A 22,633-nucleotide genomic window follows, 5' to 3' on the forward strand; every position below is an offset into this window, starting at 1 on the left:
AAAAATTTGATGGGGGTGAAGTCCACAGGGAGTGTTCTTCAGAGGGCTGGGCTCTTGCGCTACGACCAAGAATAGTAGATCTACAATGTACAGATGCAGACTCCACATGAATGAATGCTTGACATCACAAGGGGACAAGGGGGTAGGAAGGGTGAGACAACTACAAGGGTGTGACAGGTTGATGTGTGAAATAGCATTCATGGATGGGTATCTGCAACGTGTACATGAAAGAAAACAAAAAGGTATGGAAGAGACCGTCCATGACTAGATGGAATGGTATTAAGAGGAAGGGTGAGGGGAGGACCCCTCAAACCCGAGTGTGGGAGAAAGCTAGAAATGTGGTATCCGAGCCCTGAACTCCGTTGAATTTTTTTGCCCCTCAGAACTTTATTTCAAGTTGCTTTTTGGGAGAATTCATTAAAGTTCGTTGATTTTTGTGTGTTAAATCCCGTCTGTGTTAAGCTAGCTTAGACACGGATGGCACCCTCAACGGCCTTGCGCTTCTTCTCCTGGCGGGCGACAGCCTTGGCGCCCATGATACCACCACCCCAGTGACGGCGGGACTCCTCGGTCTTGTCGGTGTAACCCTCCTTGATGGCGGAGAGGAGCTTGGCGAACTCGGCCTTGTCCTCAGCGCGGGTCTCGGTGAGAGCGAGAACGGCAGCGGTCTGGAATTAATTAGCGGGAGATTCAGAGGTGCAGACAGTTGTCGTGGAAGCTCACCTTCTTGTGGACAACGGTACCAAGACGAGCCTTGCCCTTGACGATGGCGTAGGGGACACCCATCTTGCGGCAGAGAGCGGGAAGGAAGACGACCAGCTCAATGGGGTCAACGTCGTGGGCGATCAGGACGAGGGAGGCCTTCTTGTTCTCGACGAGGCCGACAACGTGGTTGAGACCGTACTTGACGTTGTAGGGCTTCTTGGAGACATCCTCCTTCTTCTTGCCCTCAGCGACGGCGGTGGCCTCAGCGTGGAGACGCTCCTTCTTCTCAACCTTGGTCTCGGGGCGGTACTTGTTGAGGAACTTGAAGGTCTGGGCAGCGGTGTTGCGGTCCAGGGTGGCCTGGAACTGAGCGATGGAAGGGGGGACCTTGAGACGGAGGTTCAAGATCTTCTTCTGGCGCTGCAGACGGACATACTCGGGCCACTTGACGAAGCGGGACAGGTTGCGCTTGGGCTGGATGTCCTGGCCAATGCCGAAGTTGCGGGAACGCTTCTCGATGAGAGGGTTCTATGGCGAACAATTAGCATCCCCAGATCTCCCTGGGTTATACAGTGTGGGCAATCACATACCTTGGGGGCCTTCTTGGAACCAGCCTTACCCTGGGGGTAGGGGAGGGGGGCAGTCTTCTTTCCGGACTTGGGGGCAGGCTGTCATTGAGAAAAGAAGATCAGCAATCGCGTCCACCTTCTGCTGCATCTTCCTTGAACTCTAGAGAGAACACAAGCCGGGAACGAGTCCGCAACATTGTGCCTCCAGCCAAATCATCACTGGCGCTCGCATCCTCACGGAGTTGAGCGACCAGCGGAATCTTCGCTTCTCGACTGTGCGAGATGAAGCGGGACGAAATTGTCTCACGACATGTCGCAGGATAGTCGATGGCTCATTCTAAAGAGAAGAGGCGTAAACTGGGCAAATCTATGTGCTTACCATTTTGTCGACTGGGATCCGCGGCGGCGTTGGGTGACGGGATTGACAAACGAAGGAAAGAAGAAAAAGATCCTGAAGCAATTTCACGTCGAAAAGAAAAGGCCCCGTTTGCTTGTGTGGGCCGCCTCGGACTATCTCGCCTGCCGGCTTCCGGAAATCTGCCGCCACGTGATAGGGCTAGCCCTCCAGTTTCAATTTGGTTTTCTATTCTGGGCTATAAGATTCAGCTAGGCTTCTCTTGTTCCAACAGCAAATCCCCTGATGGTCTAGTTGGTTTATGGCATCTGACTGTAATATCGCATTGTAATCAGAGAGTCCCCGGTTCGACTCCGGGTCGGGGGATATTTTTTGCTCCGCTTACTTTCCTTATCTTATCAGCAACTTCGGCAACTCTCTATACCTCGGGGGTTATAAGTAATTTCTTTCGTGATTTATTTCTCTAATGAAGTGATCTCGTGTCCAGCAAATCTTTGATGGTACCCTATCATAGACTAGAACTACCCTATTGTCTCACTGAAGCCCTCACACCTCTCAACCTCCAAACTAACCCCACATCCTCACAATCAGATGAGCCCATCAGTAATATCAGTATTAAGAGGGACGCCGCTCTGTTCCACAAATTATCAGCTGAGGAATACTTTACTGAGTTGGAAATATATCTGTATACACGTACCGCAAGAAGTCCACCGACGGTTTCTTCGATTCCATCTACGTCCTCAAGCCCTTGGCGTTTGTCATTTGCGCCTTAATACTGTTAGTTCATGGACGCCCTTCGCATGCTGAAACCAGGGTTGTGAGGACATACGTAGAGTCGGCATCGCAGCGGCTATGCTAGCAGCAACGAGGCAGAGGATAACAGAGAGCTTCATGATGTAAATGGTTGTCAATAGACGGTCTAACTGGAGTGTGAGGTTATGAATGGTAGAGATGAGAGAAAGATGAGGGCCAACGGCCCTTTTATGTTCTTTGCGAACAGTATGGGATGAAGGCATAATGCCAGGGTGGTTTCATATATTGGGTATCTGCAACCGAAACTACCACTGTGAAGCTTGATGGGATAGTATGGCTTGACCACATCCCAGTTATTGGTCAACTTCCCTGCAAGAGTCGGTAATAATCTGCCAGGACCTAAGCAAGGGTTGTATATCCTGTAGCACTCTGTCCCTAACGATACCATACCCACCCTTCCAAGGCAGACCCTAGACTCATGCATGAAAGCACATCCTACTGACACAACATACAAACGGTTCCATCCCAGCTAGAACCCAGTAGAAGAGAAGATCATAATCGTAACATCTCAAATCATTAGATCCTCTCTCATCACCTCCAAGCTCCAAACACAGGCAATCCACCACGTCCAGCGCCCGAACTCGCCGCCTGTATAGCCTTTCTCTTCCCCATGGAGCCCTCCTGATCGCGTACCGCAGCCACAATCTTGTCAATATTCGTCTCCACCACGACACCACCGATAATCATCTCACTCAAGACGGCATGCATAGTTTCATACCCGAAGATAAGATCCAATTCGCAGACATTCTCAAACATGCGATCCAAGGCCTCCACAAACACCTGGATGAGATCGATGAGCGCGAGCGGCGACTCCGTCGACGTGGAGATCATGATGAACGACAAGGTGGCATATGTCCGGTAGGTGATTTGGGTTGGCGCGTCCGAGGGGCCATTGGCTGCACTGGAGCTCGCGCCCCGGGACAGCAGTGGAGGCAAGGGTAGGAAGTTGCAGGCACTTGGTGGCCGTTGGGAGACCAGGTTGTAGATTTGCGCAATGAGAGACTGTTTTGTCTGCGTGTCCTGGTTATAGACGAGGGTTCGTTAGCAAGGAGGTTCTTGTTCGTCTGTGGCTGGCGACTCGGGGATAGCTTACGATTTGAGTGTAGAACTTGGTTAGCCGTGGTTGGCCGTTGTTGTTGAAGACAAGGACGGCGTTGATCATGTTGGTGGTGCTGTTTCTGGCTCCCTGAGCTTGCGACGATATATTTTGGTGGTGGATTGTGGGTACTTCAAGATGAAGCGAACAGGCAACTCAGTTGGAGATGTTGTCTGTCCGGACGTGAGCTAAGATGTCGTGATTGCGTGACGGGCCTAGTTCGTGAACGATTGCTGAAGATGTCCCTCTGCCTTATCGGCCTGGGCGCGGAGACTCGGCAAAGGTTCCCGGGACTCCGGACCACCGCTCGGAAGACTTTCTTATCCCGGGGACAATTTCTGGAGAAGCTCCTGCAATTCAAGAAACACATCGAACGAAGCGCAAGTCATTCGCAAAGGATCCAATCCTTTCAATAGCGCACCCACAATGAAGAACCGACTATTCTCCCTCACCACGCTTTCCCAACGGAAATCCCCGTTCCCTTCCTTCCACCGCAACCTTTCGACGACTGTCACGCCGCCCTCCAATCCGCCTCCTAATCCGCACCCAAACAAGACATTGCTTCAGGACCTCTCCCCCACCGCATTCAACTACTACTGGGAGAGACCAGAGCCCACCGAAGAACAACTAGCCTACGCCAACAAGTTCTTCGCGCGTTCTCGCCACTCCCCATTCCGAGTATGGTCCGCGGCCAAATTCCGCACGACGCCGGTCGATACCGGGACGCCTGAAGTAGCGTTCCTGGGGCGGTCGAATACCGGGAAAAGCTCCTTGTTGAATTGCATTATGGATGACAAGATATGCTATGCGTCGTCGAAACCCGGCCGGACAGTGACGATGAATGCGTTCGGAGTTGGAGGGACGAAGGGCGGCGAGTCGAAGGTCATACTGCTCGATATGCCGGGGTACGGAAAAGGCAGTAGAACGGAATGGGGACAAGAGATCATGAAGTATCTGAAGAAGAGGAAGCAGTAAGTGCCTCGTCAAGAGCAGGGGAATCACAGTATGGACAGACCATGAACTGACACTCCATTCCTGCACTATAGGCTCCGACGCGCCTTCATCATGATAGACGGAGAACACGGCATCAAGCACTCCGATAAGGAAATCCTTGAGCTGTTTCGCCGCTACGCGATCCCACACCAGGTGATCGTCTCGAAAGTTGATAAGATCCTGGCGAAGAGAAAGAGCCAGCTCCTGACAGGAGTCACGGATGAGAATATACTTGCGGTGCATAAAACGCTGGAAAAGTTGAAGCCGATTGTTCAGCCCACTGGTCGAACAGAGGGCCCCCCTGCTTTGGGTGAGTTATTGACGAGTAGTTCGTTGGCTTACAGAAGCCCCAGGGATTACGTGGGAGTCGCTGCCATCCGCTGGGCTATTCTGTCCGCTGCTGGATACGACGGCGCAGTGGAGGTGAAGGCCGAACAACCCGTATCTCCGGACTCGACCACCTCTGAGGAGGAGCCTTGAGAGAGTTTAATGCTCTGGATCTCTCATCTGGTAGGAAATGTTTGTTTCCCCGTGGGCTGACCGGCCAGGTCTAAGTGCAAAGATACCCCGATTCCATGTTGCGAATGCTGCATCATGGATTGGGGTCTTGCGCGGAGACTGAGAATGTCCTTGACACTCAAGCGAGTTCTTCCTATGCTGACACCATAGAGAGGATGTGCTGGACCTGGCAGATTAACTGAGGAATGCGCCCTCTCTTAGTGCTTGGTCTTGCCCATGATTTGAGCTTGCATCTTGCATCTCGAGCTTTGTTCAGGGCGATCGGCCCGTGCCGTCGCCCGCGGACACTTCTACTTTACCACTTCCTCTACCCGCCTCTCGTTCGAAAATTGTGAAACCCGTGGCGAATCTCCTTAACTGTCCACAAGGCTGGTGCTGTGGGCTTTCGAACCGAGGATTTCCGGTACCAGTAGCATAAACCATGGGCGCATGTGTACCCCTACGACTAGAGAAGGCGAGACAGGCCAGATATATACAAGACTTTAGTGTAATAATATATTCATATTGCAAGATAAAGCCACTTTACGTCTATAGGGCTCGACTATAAAACAAAAACGGAGACAGAAAAGATACGTTGGCGGTGATGCAGAGAAGCGCATATGTTCGACAGCGGCACAGGAGAATGTAAGGATGCATATCGAACATAGCGCATATAAGACAGAGCGAGAGGGTAGGCAAGAGGGTATGAGAGAAAGATAATTAGACAAGAGGTTGTTGAATCCGTTTTGAATGCCAAAACGCCTGTCCGTCATGATGCTGCATGTCAAAGGATGCTAACCGCGCTATGCAAATCCTCATAAAGGGAATTATAGTTCCATTGATCGGGGTATCGTAGATGTTTCATGGCTCGAGTATGTCGCGAAAAAAAAGTGGTAATATAACGTGAGAAAATTGCCGTTTGCTTGGCCTGTCGCAGGGGCAGAAAAGGTGAGCGAAAGGTACAGAGCATCAGGCGTCGGAAAGATCGTAATCTTCGTCAGTATCACTGACTTCCTGACCCCATCTATTGACGACGATGCGTCTCCCGAGTTGCTCGCTTGGTACTCCATCGCGTGAAGCGCCAAAGTCAAGGACCTGAGAATAATTAGCGGGCGGTATATACAACTTCGACGAGCCAAACTTACCTCAATATAGGTTAAGCTATCACGCTGCACGGCAGCAACGCATCTTCGGTCATTAAACTTGACCTGCCAAACACCACTAAGGTCGGTGAGCAGATCCCTGACACACTCCCCTGTTCGTACATCCCACATCTTCAGGGTCCGATCCGAGCCTGATATGACCTTCTGACCATCATGCTGGAAACAGGTGATAGCGCCGGTATGGGCACTCAACATGTTCTTGCACTGGCCGCTTTCAGGATCCCAAATTCTCAGTGTAGAATCTGCAGCCGCCGAGACTAGACGGTCACATTTGAGGTCAAGAAGACCGACGAGGGAGGTGTGGCCTTCCAGGTTATACAGCATGGAACCGGTTTCTAACGACCAGACCTTGACCATGTTATCCATGGACCCACTAATACAACGATTCCTCTTGTGATCGAGGACAACGCTATACACCTTCAGGGTATGACCTTGAAGCCGATGGACGGTCTCTCCAGTGGATATTTTCCAAACCCGCACCGTGCAGTCATAGCTTCCACTCACTAGCGTATCACCATGCGCCGCAATCGCGCGGACAGAGTGCTGATGACCGGTGAGAACACGAACAAAGTAGGGGCAATCTGCATCGTCGACATGAGGTCCGCTCTGGTAATAGCCTGGGTCGCCCGGCTTGGGAAGCTTCCATACTCGAAGATTCGAGTCACGAGAGCCTGTGATAATCAACGGTTCCTTTGGCATCATCTCGGGGGTGCCATCAGCCTTCCTTCCTACCTCTGTTGGGAGGACGATCTGCAGGCAGCGCACTGTTGAGGTGTGGCCATGGAAGATCTGGGTGCATCGAGCCTTTTCAATATCCCAGACTCTGACGGACCTGTCAGTAGATCCAGAAACCAAGGTGTTGCCATAATACTCGAGTGCCCAAACACCGCCCTCATGGCCCTCGAGTGTCGCCCTCAGCTCACCGGTCTTAGTGTCATAAACGTTGATATTCGTGTCATCACTTCCGGTCAGAACTTTGTCCGTGTCGAATTGGAGGCAAGTGACTACGTGACGGTCATGGGCACGGAAGGCGATATGTCTTGGCTTGACATTAGGCTTCATCCAGGCCTTGTGAATGGAATGATGACGCTGATAGAGCGATTTGTAGAGATGGAGCCCACGGAGAGACGGCAGCCCGACGTCGGGGTAAGGGACTGCCGCTGCCGCAGCATTCGCAGCCGCATAAGGTCCCTCCGAAGCGGAAACTTCTTTCCTCCAGTCAGACGACTCAGAATAATCAGTGCCACTGGAAGATATCTTCCGCTTCGAGAGTTTGCGACTGGACACACGAGTACAAGCCTTTCTTTTTGGACGACGACTGACAGACAAGGTTCTGTCACTTGACTCTCCAAAGGATTGCAAGGCCGGAACGGAAGAGGATTCTGGATCGGGCTTGATGAAAGGAGATAGACACATGTCCTTTTCGTAGTCCTCACTGCCATTTGGGAATTGCCATCCCCAGCCCTCCCTGATTGCACGATCCAACTCCCCATCTGGAAGAACATAACCGTCTCGATCGAAAAGTTCCTTCCAGGACTTTTCGTCAGAATTGATTATATGCCTCCACTTCTTGGACACCTGCGCAGCGCGGCACATGGTCTGGACGTCGAAATACTTCACGATGTTAAGGCTGAGCTCAAGCGGAAGAAGAGCCAGGAAGTCACATTTCAAAGCCGGGTTGACGACGTCCGCAACAAAATGCAAAGTCTGCTTCGGACAGCGCCTCAGAAGTTGGTACATCATGTATGTTTTCATTGCGTCGGGTACTGAGTCAAAGAAATCCAACACATTGGGGATGTCCATCATGGAAGTGGGGCGTTGCATCATAGAGCTCGTAAACTCGTCAGATTTGGCGACATACGACGCATCACCCTTCGAATCGACCATATCTAAAGACCCGATGAATCCAGAATCATTGTTGTCGAAGCTGGAGTCTGTGTCCTCTTGTTCTTCGGCGGAATCGAAAGAAGATTCGGCGTTTCCAGCGTTCAGGGCCGCGACTGGGGACAAACTTGGGCTAGGTAAGCACATATCTTGAGCAACAACATTATCGATGAAAGCAAGCTGAGAGGTCGACTCGGAAGGAAGATGCGGGGGATTGTCACCCGGTGCATCGTAGCCGGAATCCTGAGTGTCAGCAATTGCTTCTTGATCTTGGCTGGGATCCGACCCGGTTCTTTCCAAGGCAGGCCTCGTGAAAGTGGTCTCGGTAGGACATCCTATGTGCCTGTTGTGTTCTTGGATAGCAGTCTTGGTACGCAAGGACTCTTTCCTTGCACCCACCGTCTGCGAGACTCCCTGAGAATCGACTTCTGATGACAGAGGGGAACGAAGTAGTGTCTCCCTACGAGGATTACTCGCACTGTGAATCCTCCTTCTAGACAGTATGCCGTCCATAGTGCTATTGCTATTGCTATTGGTTTCCGTCTCTGGAGTCGCTAATCCAGCCACGGGAGGATGTATGGGCGTAGAGCCATGGGAGCGAACGGGTCGGAATGAGGGCTCTGACGGCACCCGTGAGGCACGCGGCCGTAGGGAGCCCTGCTGTGCTTCCGAAAACCGGCGCTTGGAGATCGACAGGTGACTCGATGGCTGGTTCGAGGTTCTATGTGCAAGGCGTCTTGATAGCCGAGCATCATCCGAAGTGAACGAGGCCACGGATCGCACAAGACCACTGGAAGCCTTAAGCGCGTCACTCTTCTCATACAACTAAGCAAATCAATAACCGAGGCCCAGAATGTAAAATATGCGGTTGAAGAAGACTATCAAAGGGATGAAGGTTCGCCGCAGACAAGGACCACACGTACCTCATTTAATGTGCCTGTGGTATCCTCAGGCTCATTGAAAACAACCGGCCTCCCATCTAATTCAAATCTAATATTCCGTAGTGACGCTGGAGTAGGGGCAGATGCCAGGGGGTATAGTTTAGGATCGAGATCTTGCATTGCGCGGGGCGGCCTGATGAACACGGGAGGAAAGGTGGTGGTGGTTGTAGTTGTTGTGGTGACGACAGTCGTTCGAGTAGCAGGAGCGAAGGAAAATTGACCGATAGAGGCAGTGGGAGACCCGGAGCCGAGGCCATGACCGCTTTTGTCTTCCTCCATGTTGAAGTTGTAGGGTTGGATATATGCGACCGATTCCGGGGGATACACGAGGGGGCGTGAATGGGGATGTGGATGTGATCGCGTGTTGGAGTGGCAAGTGTGAATCGACTTTGACAGATTCGGAGGGTACGACGCATCAGAGAAGGGTGATGGCGATCACAAGGATATGAGACGGTTGTTTATGTGTAGAAGCTGGCCAGCCGTACGTCAGGGCAAGAAGTTGGTGTCAAATGAGGACCGCCAGCACGGTAGGGATGCCCGCAAAGACCATCTGAGTGCGCACAGGTGTGGAGGGGTCTGGCTAGAACATGGCCGTGGTATCGGCAGGTCGATAGGGGTCTGGGTGGAGAGAACAGAAACTGGAGTCGAGAGGTGTAAAGCGTGAAGGAGGCAGGCTGTGGCGGGCTCTGCTGACAAGGAGGTGTTGGGCGGCGGAGAATGATCGAGGGAGCTGAAGGGTGGTTGGTTGTGCCTCCTTCTGGTCAGGCTTAGGCTCTTCGCAGCGGCCGGCGGTTCTTGTCCTCAGTGGCTCCCGCCTAGCCCAATCTGGTGCCTTCCCGAGGCTGGTGGGCTCCGCAATGTGATAGAAAACTGATAGTCTAAATGGTCTAACTGTAAGGATATTTTCCGGGGCAGACAGAGGAGCACGGTTGAGGATGGGCGAGGGAAAGAAAGAGAGGAAAGTAGAGATATAAATGAGGGAAAAAGGGACAAGGGAAAAAAAACCTTGGAGAGGCAAGGCGGGCTGTGAATTTGCCGTCCTGCAGTCGGATCACCCAGCGCTCGGAGCACTCCCTGAAGGAGGACCACTTTCCAGGATCGTTACGATGTATCCAATGGTGGAGTTTGGGCCGGAGCACACATCCATTCAGTCGGGGTGGTGGACTTGACACTAAATAACATAGATTCGCAGACCTGATTGCCTAGATAGACATCGTGTGTCTAGTGCCTACGCTCTATCTATCTACATGACGGTGCCTGCTTTGTCCCCACTGGTTTAAGGCTCACCTCAAATCAAGGAAATTTTTATCTTTGTCGAACCGCCGTTGGTGCTTTGCTTTACGGATGATAGCCGCTGCTCCGATTCCATCAACCCAGATCGCACATTCTGCTCCAGGGCGCCAGTTGCATATGACACCTCACCTCCTGCATTTTTTCTCGTGCTTTCCACCCTTAGGATCTTACCTAAGCTTCTCGCGAAGTTTAAGCAGGTCTTCCGTACGGAGTAAATAATAGTAATCCTTACCGAGTTGGTTGGTTTTCGTTTCTGGCTTTGCCACTTTGCCCAAAGCACGTGACATGGTGGGGTCCGTTGTATTGCCCAGAATTCCTTTCCCCTTGGGCGTCTTTTTCGATGGTTGAACCGCTGGATGGATGTACTACTTGGTTCATGAGGTAAAACTAAGTTTTGTCACCCTGCTGTCCTAGATTTTCACCTTGAACGAGCTAGTCTGTTAGGCAAATGAAACCACAATCGAGAACTCCACGCAGAATTCGTTTAATTGGATACATGGATTAGATACAGAAACTACTACCAAATCAATACTTAGCTGAGATAGGATTTGACCAGGGGGATTGCGGGGAAGCGCCAGAGATAAGTACGTATCACCATGATAAGTGGATGGGCCGTGGCTCGTAATTTCAGCAACCGCGGGACTCTGCCCTATCGACTGTTTCAAATCGGTGTTATCAACGGGGCGACAATCTGTCCAGTGTCCACTGTCGACTGATCCAAATGATGTGTCGTCCGGCGAACCAGCCTCACCGGCCTTCTGCAAGGAAGTACTATACAACGACTCATCCCAAACGTACCCCTTAAGTCCGTTCATTTTTAGTATGCCTAGCTAGCAACTTGCACCCGCTGGCGATCATTCTAATTGGTGGTCGGTGCATCACGACGGATAACATGATGCATCATGTTCATTTCTTTAGTATCTAGGAATGCGAACCCACCACCTCGCAAATGCTGGTCGTATGAAGTATGTGGTATCTGCAACATGGCGGGTAATTTTCAGAGTCCAGCCCGACGCTGCGCGCTCTCTATATATAGTTCCAAACGAACCCGAGACGATGTTACGTGAGACGCAAACTTCTCCCAACATGACATAAGGAGACATACGAGTAATTGCGTTAATTTTCCCGTACAGAACCACTGTTAACCATCGCGTGTCTGTCTTGAAGCAAAGTCAGTTTCGATGAAGAGACAAATTTACACGCTGGCGACTCCCGTGACCGTACCTTGGGTGTTCGTTTGGTGTCGTCAACGGTCAACCTGACTTGGTTCTGTGCCTGGTGCTTCAACTTCCGACCTCATCGACCCCACCCTTATCTCTCTGCTGAATGTACACGCTCCTTCTGAATCCATCATCTAGCTGGCCACTATGGTTCGGGTTAAGTTCACTGGTCCCCCGTCAACTGTCCAGGTACAGGCCCCGCAGAATCTTCATCCCCTTGCCTCCAACAATAGGCCGGTCACGCGGGTCAGGGCGCCAGATGTGGTCGAGGTACCCCCCAGGTTAACGCTTCAAGAAAGCATACATTTGAAGCAACAGCAGAGCCTGGAGATGGTTCAGACCATGTTACATGTCTCGGTACGCCGCCCGCCGCTCCCACGAGACGCGTGCAACTATCTCTGACACGAGAATATAGTTCGGAACTCTGTTTTATCTTCGGTTCGTTGGGTGCCAACCCCAAACTTTCCTACAGTTGTGCCAATCTTACACGTGCTACGCAGGGAGTTCTTACCGCTTCCATGCTTCGACGATCGGGACCTCAGAGAAGCTCAACGAGAGAGCCGACTCTCGTATCGGCAATTCATCGACAAGCAGGCACATGGCGAGGTCCTCGCTCGCATGACAGATGTTCCCTTCGGGAAAGGCAAGAAAGGCCAACCTTTGAAGATTATCCTCCGTGGCTCAGATCCTAAGGCGGATATGATCCTCGATATCTTGGTAAAGTTGTCAGCATTCAGGTTTGTTCGTGTGACTGACATGCACAGGAAACCGGGATATTCGATGCGCTGAGCAGAAATGTGCTTGAGGCCGTCCAATTGACCATTCTTGTCGATAAAAATGCGCCTGAAAACGTACTAGAGTCATACACATTTTCTTTTAAGTACACAGGGGAAGCCGGTGATGTGAATAGTCGGCTCGACAGTCTGTCCATTGAGCCAGTGGGCTGTGTGGCTGATATGAAATCGGCGCAAGCAGCCAGGATAGGCCTGGAGACTATTGTCAGGCGCTTGATCACTCTCAGCGCCTTCCTACCAACCTTGCCAAGTATGTATGCATTCGCTCTTATCGGATTCTCACTCATCATGTATTCCAGACAAGCGAAACCTGGGTGTACACCTTTTCTACACCGACGATTGTCCTCCTGATTACGACCCTCCAGGGTTCAATGGGGCGGCGAATGATGATATGATCAAGTTTCCGCTCAACGAAAATTGGAAAAGGGAATCACAATCATGTGGACAGATGGACAGCGGGTGGCATACGTGAGTAGCTTGCTGCACTTGCGCTATCTCAACTAATTGCAGCGTAGTGTGGGACTCAAGGTGACGTCGCTGAAATGGACCGGTCCCGAGCCCGAGGGATCAGAAGCTCCACCCCAGATACCTCCTGACCTCGAATACAATGACCCAGTGCAGAGATTGGAAGACATTGGACTTGAGAATAAAGAGGACATAATGCGCACACTCGGAAGAAGAAATAGCACATCAACGGAAAACCGATCACGACCAGACGATAACCTTCCTTTGTCGCCTCAGAGGACTAATGACAATGTGGTGTCGACACAGGATCTCATAGAAAAACATCAACTGCAGATGATGTTGCCTGTAAGTCAAGGACCCTTTGAACTTCAGCTGTGAGATTCTAGGCAAGGCAACTAATCGAGATAGTCACAAGCGACGGGTGGTTCAGACAGCGATTTGGCGCCTACGCAACCGCTGAAGCCTAGCGTCACTCTCGAGGACGGCAATGCAAGTCTCACGAAGAGTCGGAAGTTTGTCCTTACGGAAGAAAGTAGGAACAGGATGCAGGAATATCTACGCTCACAGGACCTCGACGCTTCGAAAAAAGTGGAAGATCAGAGCGCTATCAGGTGCCAATGCGGCTGGGAAGGCGAAGAGGCAGCTATGGTAAGATGATAACCCACATGACAACAATCACTAACCATTGCAGGTTGAATGTGCTTTTTGTCATACGCGTCAACATTTGCTGTGTTACGGTTATGAAGATGCCCTTGACCAGCAAGTCCCCGAAGTTCATGCGTGCTACCAATGCTTGCTTAGGCCAGACGAATCCCAATTGCTTCATGAAATGAATAGTTTGGTGCTCCTCAGGAGAGCTGTGAGGATCATCCTAGACGAGGGGTATCCTAGCAGGACATCACTATTCATGCAAAAGCTTCGTGAGTGACCAATGAATGCAGGCCGCTCTATCATCTGACCATATGCAGATTGCAACGGGCAAACTATCGTCCAAATAACAGATATTCTCAGAAAGCGCAAACTTCTCCTACCAACTCCAGGAAGCAAGGCCAAAGGGTTCATGCGAAAGGGCTTGCCCAAGTTTATTATCCCTAGCTCAGAGGCCATCCAGCAAAGATTACAATCGGAGATATTAAGCCCCATGATAAAGATCCAACATCATGTAAGCTCACGTATACTTGATAATACATCATCGGTGCTAACATACCGCAGTACGCTCAAGATAGCTTGCAAAATTCTCTCCAGCTATCCCAATCCGTGAATGGTGATGAGCTTGATTCCATTGCAAAGTCACTATCCCAAGAAGAGTCTGGTTCTGAAACACAAGATGAAAAGAAAACACATGATCCCACTGAAGAACCCACAGAAGTGCTAGAAGAGAGCCAGAGTAGGAAGAGAAAGGCGTCATTGACAAACGAGCACAGCCAACCCAACGCCGCGAAGGATGTTGCCCAAAAGAACGAACCCACGCCTAGGCGATCCAGTGACCGAATCTTGAGGAAAGACAGCAAGAATCAAGGACAATCACCAATCAGAGTTGCCAAAGGCAAGAATACCCACCAGCAAACCCCAACTCGCCGGAATTCAAGCGAAAGCAGCCTTCGCCGTAGCAGCAGAAAGAGACGCAAGATCAGCAATTACTCCAAACTTGTCGATGTTGGTGCCGACAATTCTGGGAACGACAGTTCTTAGCATGGCCTCCTCAGTGATGATGCCAAGTTCAGATTCTAGAACTTGTCTCCCAGATGAAACCACCGGGAAATGTTAAGGATCCATGACTGATCATTACAAATCGACCAGCAATCAATCAGCCCCGGGGAGAAAGAGAGGAACGCAGGCGTCAGTCAAGGAAACTCTCTTGATAGTGGTACGATGCCCGTGCACCCGCGTCTTGAGATACCTTTCAAGTAGGTACTCACGCAACCCGGTGTTTCAACACAGCAACTATTGATTCAAAGACGAAGCTAATGGGCCTATCCGTGGGGGACAGGTGGGAGTGAACGAGTTAGTGCGCACGGTAGGAAGCTCGAGGGTGATACCTAGGGGAAAAGCTTCGTGATTGGCAACAGCTACCTCCTGCTACCTTTGACGGTACAGCCCATGCGTCACCAACCTTCGTTACCTTTGCACCTAAGTCCTACATACCATTCACCGAGCGAGCGAAAGAGGTACAGGTACCAATGCACCAAATATGGGCATTTGTTTCATATCCAGGAAGCTGTATCAGCTAGTCATCCCTGACCGAAGCTGTCAACTTTAATCCAGGGCTCTCCACCATTATACCAACCAGAATAGATATCTATGATTTCAGCGCATTGAAACCAACCGTGTCTGACAAGCGAACCGATCACTCCTCTCCTTGTAGAACATCCATCGTCTAGAATACCCTGCCCTCTTCAGCCGAAACCGGAGAAATTCACCAATATCCCAGTTAAGTCAATGACACAAGGAGGTCGTGGACCCTGTGAGTTAAGCTCATGGCTAAAGTCATAGTGAAACATCCTGGCGTGCGAAGACGGCAATTTCGGTCTCGCCGTCTGCCGAACCACCCGACTACCGAACAATTCCGTTCGCCCCCCAGCTCTCAAGGTCCAGCACCAGCACCAGAATCAGCACCTGTATCCATCTATCCACACACCCTTGGGTGTATACCCTCTCAAGCACGGACTCAACCTTCTGTAGAGTTATACTGGACCACCATGATGAAACACACGACAAGATCTATGATTTGAAGCGTAGCGGAAACCAATGCGCGTTTTGGGCAGTACTTCGTAGATCCGACCCATTTACTCTAAGTCATACTCACAGACATTCAATGATGTACATCCCTTGAATAGTTAGTATCTGGCCAAGTAGGTCAGTAGACATGCAATGACTGCAGTTAGAATAAAGCCAGCGATACTATTTCATTTACGGATTCCTCCGTCCTTCCCTGCAGGGGCATTTTTTGGTGGCTGAGATGTCATATTCGGAGCATTGTCGAAAGGGGGATTAGATCGATCGTGGGTGGGCGATTGTGAGTCTAAGGGGATTCTAGACAACGAGATACTAAGCAAATAAGGAGAGGAGGTTAGTATGGAGCCGAAAATAGGTGCTTGGGTTAGTAAAGTAGTCCCTGTCAGGGCGGCGCGGAGGCGCGCGCAATGTCTATTTTCGGGTAGACGAGGGAACCTCAAAAGGGAAATGATAGGCAGGTCGGGGTCGATCTCAGGGCTGAAGTGTGAGAGAGATCGAGATGGGAAGAAGCCCCTAAGCTTGGTCTCCACGAATGGAGGGTTACTTTTGCTGTTTTCTGCAGTTGTGCTATCTGGGACGATTATTTTTCTCATTTAGAGTTTTCTTTTCTTTCTTTCTTTTTTTTTTTTGGAGGGTTTGATTGATCGCCACTGGATTCCGTAGGATAGGGGATTTAAGATTCAAGGTTCAAAAACTCTCGGGATTGGTATCCTCAATGCTTATTGGATGGGGGGAGAAGGTGCTATTGGTGAACTATTCGAGCGAGGGTGAAGGTTAACTTGCGATGATTTGAGACTTGGAGATGTTGATTGTTCTTAGTGTTTTGTATGGACCAGGGGAGGGAAGCAATCGAAGTGTGGTTGTTTTCAGTCCGATTTTGGTGACTGGATGACCTGATGATGGCACCATCTCCACTATACTGAGTTGGTTTTAGACTGAAGTTTGGGTTTAGGAATATACTTCGACCCTGGATTGGCTGAGTCGTAACTTCTGTTAATGAAAGAGCTCTCTGGTGGTCTGAAGATATGATCTTCCTGGCTCAAAGGACGGGGATGTCAGTATAGTAGGGGATTGAAGGCAGAGTTGATGGCTTACCGAGTCATTCAATCCGCAATTCAAGATCATTAGATAGAATTTAGTGCTAAAGATATATTGAAGTAAGAATCCAAGGCTTATGCTATGCATTTTAGACACAGTAACGTTGCCTTGAACAGCACGGAATATTCAGTCTAGCAGATCCGATGTCTTGTTCATGCGTGTTCAATGGCTTATTTTTTTGCGAGTACGGTTATCGCAAGACCGGTCCACCAGCAAGCTGGAGCTGGGGATCTTGCTAGAGCTCTTATTTTAGGATACTCACCATCCGTGATTGGAGTTGGGAGGTCACAGCTTGGCAAACATTGCTGCGTCAGAAGCTCAGTTTGCACCAATATAGAGTTCGTAAGACACCACAAGAGATTGATCTGTTAGAAACACCCGTGGATTCTCCTTCATGCAAAACGACTAATGCTGGATAGTATTTAATACTGTTCCTAGGTAATAGCAAGATTTACTGCAGACGAGGATGAGGAAGAAGCTTGAGCTATCGCATCTCTTCCGCGCTTATCTGGCAGGGTATGCGGCGGAGATCTAGAATCTCAAACGTGGAAGAGAAAATATTAGTCGAGAATAAAGGTGGCGATGATGATAATGATTTAAATAGAAAAAGCAATGTATCATGTTTCCACAGAACTTCGCTGATGATTGAATTACTCGTTAAACTTCTACCGTGAGTGTTTCCCGACTGAAAGTCATCAAAAAGTGCGAGTCAGTGATTCCGGGGAGACGGTCGGGCGGATGGCGGCTTGGCTGAGGATCTGCGGAAAAGCCAACCTTGACGGACAAGAAGGCTGAATAACTCCGGCAGCTGTTCAGTCCGTAACTACTGCCTCGCGGACATTTAATTGAAGCAGTCTTGGGAAAATATCTTGTCCGAGGATGTCTGTTCCAGGTGTAGGTCCGTTGTGTAGCTGGTCCTGGTCCTGGCCGTACTGTGCAGCCAGTCCGGCATGCCTTTACAGGGGGACTAATTTCGAATCTCAACATTGGCAATCATTGCGTATACCATGCAATGTTCTAGCCTGCCGTGTTCATTGAGTTTATTTCACTGTGTTGATGTTAATCAACATCGTGCCGGTAGAACGGTAGGTTTGAACATCAACCATTGCCAAACCGTCCGGCGAGACACTATTCCAGCAACTTCCCATGGAAACCCTTACAATGGCTTTGTCGATTATTGACGACGATCGAAGAGCACATGCACCCAAGATTTGAGTTTGTGCCTGGAAAGTTGAAGTTGCGTAGCGGAGACTAGACGCCCTATGCACGACTATTTGCCTCACGGCCATTAGCGGATTGTCACGAGCGTCAACGGGGCCAAGATAGGAGGAACAATCAACAAACAAACCCCAGGGTATGCCGTTTACAGTATGGGGGGTCGATCTCATGGGCGACCTCTGCACCAGCCTGGATCGAGCGCTCGACAACTATTGAATCGGCACTTGGGACCCCACCGCTCTGGCGCTTGAGTATAACATTGGCGAACGGGATGAAGATCAGCAGTAACTGCAGTTCCTATTGGAAGGGGTCGAGGGACGGCTGAGGGGGCGAGCGGCGAGGGTAAGTAGTTCTTCACCCATCGATCAAGTGCCAGAACCCGTGGAGAAAGCCGAGCGGCTGCAGCCCCCTTAATTTGAGACGATGGCTGGTACGGACGGAGCTCACGCGTCGACCCAATCTCCGGCGCGACGTCAGAGCATACGACGTGTAGACACTTGAAAGTGACGGAATGCCGGAGAAACGATGGTGGCAATGGGGTTGTTTTCTTTTGAGGCAAACCGGACGATGAGGAGGAGAATAGAGTGGTGAGTGGCTGCTTCAATCGGGCCAATCGTCCCAACCGCACGTGTTCCGGGCGCATCTCTTCAGGATCTAAGCCGGAAAGAGCTGCAGGCCTGCAGAGTGCAGTGACTATTGGCCTCTAGAATCTCCCCTGGAATCCGAAGAAGACGGCACGGAAGAGCGGCCGAACTTTAGAAACGAGAGTTGGCGCAAGGGGGACGAACGCACCAGGATCAGACCCATGACAGCAGTCATCCAGCTTGTCAGCCTGGCCAACGCAGCGTCTCCTCTCGCGTTCTCAGTCAGGTACGGAGTGTGTTCTATCTACGGAGTACCGTCCGAGCAATAGGCACTGACATTTCACCACCAGCAGGCAAGAATGGTCTGATCCTGGAACTAGCAGATGAAAAAATAAACAACGACCAAGACACGGACATTACTCCCCATCCTCATTCCATCCTGACTTGCCTCGAACAGGCATCGGTCGCTTCGGGCCAGCGCCAGCCAGGGAACCCACCGGCGAACCTCCTCCACCGGATGGGCCACTCAGAAGCTCCCAGGAGCCGCTTTGCGATCTATGGACCCATGGTTGTGTGCCTGTCGATTCTTACTGCTATTGTAGGGTGCTAAGTGTGCCACTACCGGCGTGCTATGTCTGCTGACACGAATCTTAACTCTCTGGGCTAAGTGCTAACGTAGGCTGTCGCCGACTCGCCGTCTTGGATCCTCTCCTGATGGACCATTCTGCCGGTTCTCGCCCCAATCTATGACAACTGCGTCTCTGCTGGATCCACGAGAATGACTTTGTTCCCCGTCAATTTTCTGGTTCCAAGCATTGGCAAATGGGGCCCTCCATGCCATTTTTCGCGGATCTCTTCAATTCTGAGCTGGCCCATGCTGAGTTTAGACTGTTTTTTCGCGCCTTGGGCTTCCCCCCTTAAGCCGCGACCCTCCACGGAGTACGGGTCTAAATTTCCTTCCCCCCATCTTGAGTTGCTCACATGTAATGGGTACACTGCGAATCATATATAGTGTCTAATAAACCTTTCGGCTCGCACGGCCGGTCCTCGTCTGGTCCCGTTTATTTCCTTGCAAACATTTACATCATTCAAAAGCTCCCCGGTGACCCTCCCTGGTCACATTTCGCTCGTTCCATTTGACCTGCATAGTCCCTCCTTACCCTATTTTATCTTATTGTATATTTTATTTTTCCTTTTTCTCCGTGACTCGCCTGAATCGCCTCCGAAGTCCTTACTTGGGTGCACTCTCGCTCTTTCGAAAGGCGACAATCTTTGCGAATATCAATTCTTTTGACCGCTTCTTCAAAACCGTGTTTGGTGGCGGCCGAAACGAGGGTCTTTTGGTGACCGGAACGGTAAACATACAGCCTTGGGGTACACACCGACTTGGTGTGGGGAAAGACACCTTGGGCTTTATTTGCGACCTCCTGAACCTTCCGACCAAGAGACGTCAGGATCAATTGTCGGCGCATCGAAAAAGCTCCAGTCCCTCTACCACTCTGACGAACGTCTGCTATCTGGCTCTAGCTCAAAGCCTGAAGAAGAGGCGCTATCGGGATTGCCGCTCAAACCTACATCCTTAGTATTGCCCGGCAGTTCGCTCCTCTTCCAGCAAAGACCTCCACAATGCATACCTCTACAGGCGGAGTGCGCTCGCCAGCCAGAAGCCCAGGGGATTCGATAAACGAGAGCACAGCAAAGGCCTACAAGATTCTGGGGGCAACTGATGTCTCCACCCATGATAACCATCACAAGTGGGAGGACAAGAAACGTTCCAGACGACCAAGCTTCATGAGAGCTCCGGAGATAAAAAAGAGTGGCGGATTTGTTCCCTTTCCAACTGCTGTCCAAGAGACCACGCTTCCACCACACCACCTTCGTGTTCGGGCATCGTCGCCCCTGCTGGGCCACGATTTTCGGTCAGAAGATGCTCTCGAACAGCCTCTCCCAGCACCGGTGAAGAAAGTCCATCAATCAGGTTCCGCCTCTGCTTTGTTCTCCTACTTTACTTCCCGGGACTCGTCGGCCAACACAAATTCTGGTATTGGAATTGCGACATCCGACTTTGGTTCGACCGCCGAAAAGAAGACAGACTCACGGCAAAGCGCCGAGTCCGGCTTCAGCCTCCGACAACCCAAAGGGCCCATGAAAGAATCAAAGCGGAAAATGCGCCCACCTCGGATCGACCTCTCCCTGCTATTTCCCAAGCCTCGGGCAACCGCCGAACCGCTTTTGTCGCCGCAGCGCATGGTGGACTCTCCCTCACCCATTTCCATAATCTCCGAGCATCCCGCCACCAAAACAACCAATTCCGAGAGCCATGCACCTGGAAGTAGACCCACGAAAACACCATCCCAGCCGAAAGACTCGACTCGTCAATCCTACAGCGATCAGGTCCACGGAGCACCTGCATCCTATGAGACGAAAAACTCGAACTGGCTTGATCCGTCATTAGAAAGGACAGTGCGGGCCAGTGAGATGGACTTGGCTCTGCAAAAGTTGCAGCAAGACTCTCAGAGCCGTGACAAGGGTCGCTCGGGTCGCTCACATTCTCGAGCCCAAGCTCAAGAGAAACGACGAACCGGCGGATCTCATATTTCGGATAACATCTCGTGGAAAATATCCTCAAACAGTTCCGTTGGTGAATGGAGCCAGGAGACCTACCTGTCCCCAGAGGCTCGTTCGCACCGCGCCTCAAACCTCCCGGATCTCAGAAGATCCAACTTGCACGTGAGTGCTCCGCTAGAGAAGAGCTCGATGCCGAAGAAGAGCAGTAGAAGTACGTTGAAGACCGCGGACCTCAACAACTCTAGTGTACTCTGTCTTTCCTCTTCGGAGGACGAAGATGACGATGAAGAGCCTATTAACGATCGCACGGGCAAAGGCCGGGATACAAGAGACAGCGTAACAACCTACGGCGAATTTGAACCCGAAATCTGTACAGCTGCGGCGGCACAAGCTACAAAGGGTACATTACGAAGAATTGATGCGCCGATGTCCATCAGTAGCCGTGGATCGCGCCCTACTCAGAGGCATCAGTCCGTCCGAAGAGATACTTCGCAGTCATCCGCAGAAAGGGCATCGTATGTGACCAGCAGCCAATCTCGTCGGTCAAGCGGGATACCTACAATCTCCGAGCCGGAATTCACTCATGAGGACTTGGTCTTCAACCAGAGGCGGGCCCCGCTCAAGAAGAGTCCGTCCATTTCCCAGAAGGAGATCAACCGAAGAAGCCGAGTCATCGCAGTGACGAGACAAGAGGAAAATCTCCTTGAAGCAATGAGACAACGGAAAGGAAAGATCACACCCAGCCTTTTCCAGGAGTCCCGCTTCAACAACTTGGAGGCCGACCAAGGGTCCATGCTGTCGGTCCCGTCCCGGGATTCGTTCTACGGCTCGGACATGTCCTTCTTACGTCTCAGCCCTGCCTTACCTCCAAAATCGGTTCGGGCTAGCGGAATTGGCAGTGACAGAGAAGGCTCCGTTTGTCAAAGCACCTTCTCAGACGAGGAGCAGAAAACCATCAACTCATTTCCTTCTCCCCGGACTAGCATAGCTTTTTCCGAGGGGCTTTCATCTCCGTCCACCAGCGCAGCCTCTCCATTGACACCAACGCTTCCCATACACCGCTTTTCACCCATCCCGTCGCAGAAACCGCCTCCTCGTCGGCCTATTCCCGCAGTGCCTCAGGATAAGAGGCGGCATTCGCGGCGGCGTACAGATAGCAGCGAGGCAATTGTTCTGGAAGAAACGGATGAGACGAAACAAAATGACGACCTTCCCATGTGGACGTTGAGGTGGAATAACGACAATGGAACTATGACGGCTGTTCACTGAACCTAGTGCTGCTCTTTTCAACATGCTTGCAGCCATGATACACTCTTTACCCGTTCTGACTTATATGAAATGCCTTGAACTATACCTACCTGCATTGACACACTCACTCACCTGATTTCATACACGTGACTCACCATACACTCTTTGTTTTTCACTTTTCTTTCTTCTCTGTATTCTTCCATGTTCATCAAGCGAGATGCGGCCACATGGCACCTATGTTTGATATCACATAAGCATTCTTGGTTATGTCTACTCATGCCGTACGGCAGAGGAACTTTGTAAATAGATGGCCTAGACTCGAGAAGGGCGTTGTTACCAGATATTGTGTAAATAATCGAACCCATGCTGATTGCTCCACAGCTAAGATTTCT

At 50.9% G+C, this 22,633-nt stretch overlaps 6 protein-coding genes and 1 non-coding gene across 7 annotated transcripts; 4 read left to right on the forward strand and 3 right to left on the reverse strand.

Moving 5' to 3' along the window:
- Positions 1 to 58: 58 nt before the first annotated feature.
- BO80DRAFT_491572 (60S ribosomal protein L7A) lies at positions 59 to 3,763 on the reverse strand. The gene is made up of 6 exons (XM_025723705.1): positions 3,536 to 3,763; positions 3,076 to 3,462; positions 1,654 to 1,725; positions 1,296 to 1,373; positions 724 to 1,233; positions 59 to 668 (listed from the first exon to the last, which is right to left on the reverse strand). The coding sequence occupies exons 1-6, from the start codon at positions 3,602 to 3,604 to the stop codon at positions 468 to 470; spliced, it is 1,317 nt and encodes a 438-aa protein (XP_025578144.1). The 5' UTR covers positions 3,605 to 3,763; the 3' UTR covers positions 59 to 467.
- Positions 1,909 to 1,995, forward strand: BO80DRAFT_t77. Its single transcript has one exon. It is a non-coding gene; the product is annotated as a tRNA-Tyr (tRNA).
- Positions 3,764 to 3,964: 201 nt separating the features above from the next.
- On the forward strand, positions 3,965 to 5,011 carry BO80DRAFT_442395 (translation initiation/elongation factor MRX8; the record flags this gene model as incomplete). Its single annotated transcript, XM_025721263.1, has 2 exons — positions 3,965 to 4,509; positions 4,585 to 5,011. 2 exons carry the CDS (start codon positions 3,965 to 3,967, stop codon positions 5,009 to 5,011), a joined length of 972 nt encoding a protein of 323 aa, XP_025578145.1.
- An 889-nt stretch (positions 5,012 to 5,900) lies between these two features.
- BO80DRAFT_272210 (F-box/WD repeat-containing protein) lies at positions 5,901 to 9,446 on the reverse strand. Its single transcript, XM_025714834.1, has 3 exons — positions 9,000 to 9,446; positions 6,175 to 8,901; positions 5,901 to 6,124 (listed from the first exon to the last, which is right to left on the reverse strand). The coding sequence occupies exons 1-3, from the start codon at positions 9,294 to 9,296 to the stop codon at positions 5,999 to 6,001; spliced, it is 3,150 nt and encodes a 1,049-aa protein (XP_025578146.1). The 5' UTR covers positions 9,297 to 9,446; the 3' UTR covers positions 5,901 to 5,998.
- Positions 9,447 to 11,677: 2,231 nt separating this feature from the next.
- Positions 11,678 to 14,481, forward strand: BO80DRAFT_432540 (putative meiosis specific protein Hop1; the record flags this gene model as incomplete). Its single annotated transcript, XM_025720791.1, has 10 exons — positions 11,678 to 11,887; positions 11,946 to 11,968; positions 12,031 to 12,247; positions 12,295 to 12,574; positions 12,624 to 12,792; positions 12,840 to 13,134; positions 13,198 to 13,437; positions 13,481 to 13,709; positions 13,758 to 13,951; positions 14,002 to 14,481. 10 exons carry the CDS (start codon positions 11,678 to 11,680, stop codon positions 14,479 to 14,481), a joined length of 2,337 nt encoding a protein of 778 aa, XP_025578147.1.
- Positions 14,482 to 17,808: 3,327 nt separating this feature from the next.
- Positions 17,809 to 18,543, reverse strand: BO80DRAFT_272320 (uncharacterized protein). Its single transcript, XM_025714835.1, has one exon. The coding sequence runs from the start codon at positions 18,482 to 18,484 to the stop codon at positions 18,008 to 18,010; it is 477 nt and encodes a 158-aa protein (XP_025578148.1). The 5' UTR covers positions 18,485 to 18,543; the 3' UTR covers positions 17,809 to 18,007.
- A 1,201-nt stretch (positions 18,544 to 19,744) lies between these two features.
- BO80DRAFT_272333 (uncharacterized protein) lies at positions 19,745 to 22,316 on the forward strand. Its single transcript, XM_025714836.1, has one exon. The coding sequence runs from the start codon at positions 20,052 to 20,054 to the stop codon at positions 22,260 to 22,262; it is 2,211 nt and encodes a 736-aa protein (XP_025578149.1). The 5' UTR covers positions 19,745 to 20,051; the 3' UTR covers positions 22,263 to 22,316.
- The last annotated feature ends 317 nt before the right edge of the window (positions 22,317 to 22,633 follow it).

This window comes from Aspergillus ibericus (assembly GCF_003184845.1).
Source record: "Aspergillus ibericus CBS 121593 unplaced genomic scaffold BO80scaffold_8, whole genome shotgun sequence".
NCBI classification, from domain to species: Eukaryota; Fungi; Ascomycota; class Eurotiomycetes; order Eurotiales; family Aspergillaceae; genus Aspergillus; species Aspergillus ibericus.

Coding starts and splice junctions, on each gene's coding strand:
- BO80DRAFT_491572 (XM_025723705.1), bottom strand. CDS start 3,604: ATGATCAACGCCGTCCTTGTCTTCAACAACAACGGCCAACCACGGCTA. Junction 1,234..1,295: donor GTTCCAAGAAGGCCCCCAAG/GTATGTGATTGC, acceptor TGTTCGCCATAG/AACCCTCTCATCGAGAAGCG. Junction 669..723: donor GTACCGTTGTCCACAAGAAG/GTGAGCTTCCAC, acceptor AATTAATTCCAG/ACCGCTGCCGTTCTCGCTCT.
- BO80DRAFT_272210 (XM_025714834.1), bottom strand. CDS start 9,296: ATGGAGGAAGACAAAAGCGGTCATGGCCTCGGCTCCGGGTCTCCCACT. Junction 8,902..8,999: donor CCACAGGCACATTAAATGAG/GTACGTGTGGTC, acceptor TGATTTGCTTAG/TTGTATGAGAAGAGTGACGC. Junction 6,125..6,174: donor ATAGCTTAACCTATATTGAG/GTAAGTTTGGCT, acceptor AATTATTCTCAG/GTCCTTGACTTTGGCGCTTC.
- BO80DRAFT_272320 (XM_025714835.1), bottom strand. CDS start 18,484: ATGCGCCCGGAACACGTGCGGTTGGGACGATTGGCCCGATTGAAGCAG.
- BO80DRAFT_272333 (XM_025714836.1), top strand. CDS start 20,052: ATGCATACCTCTACAGGCGGAGTGCGCTCGCCAGCCAGAAGCCCAGGG.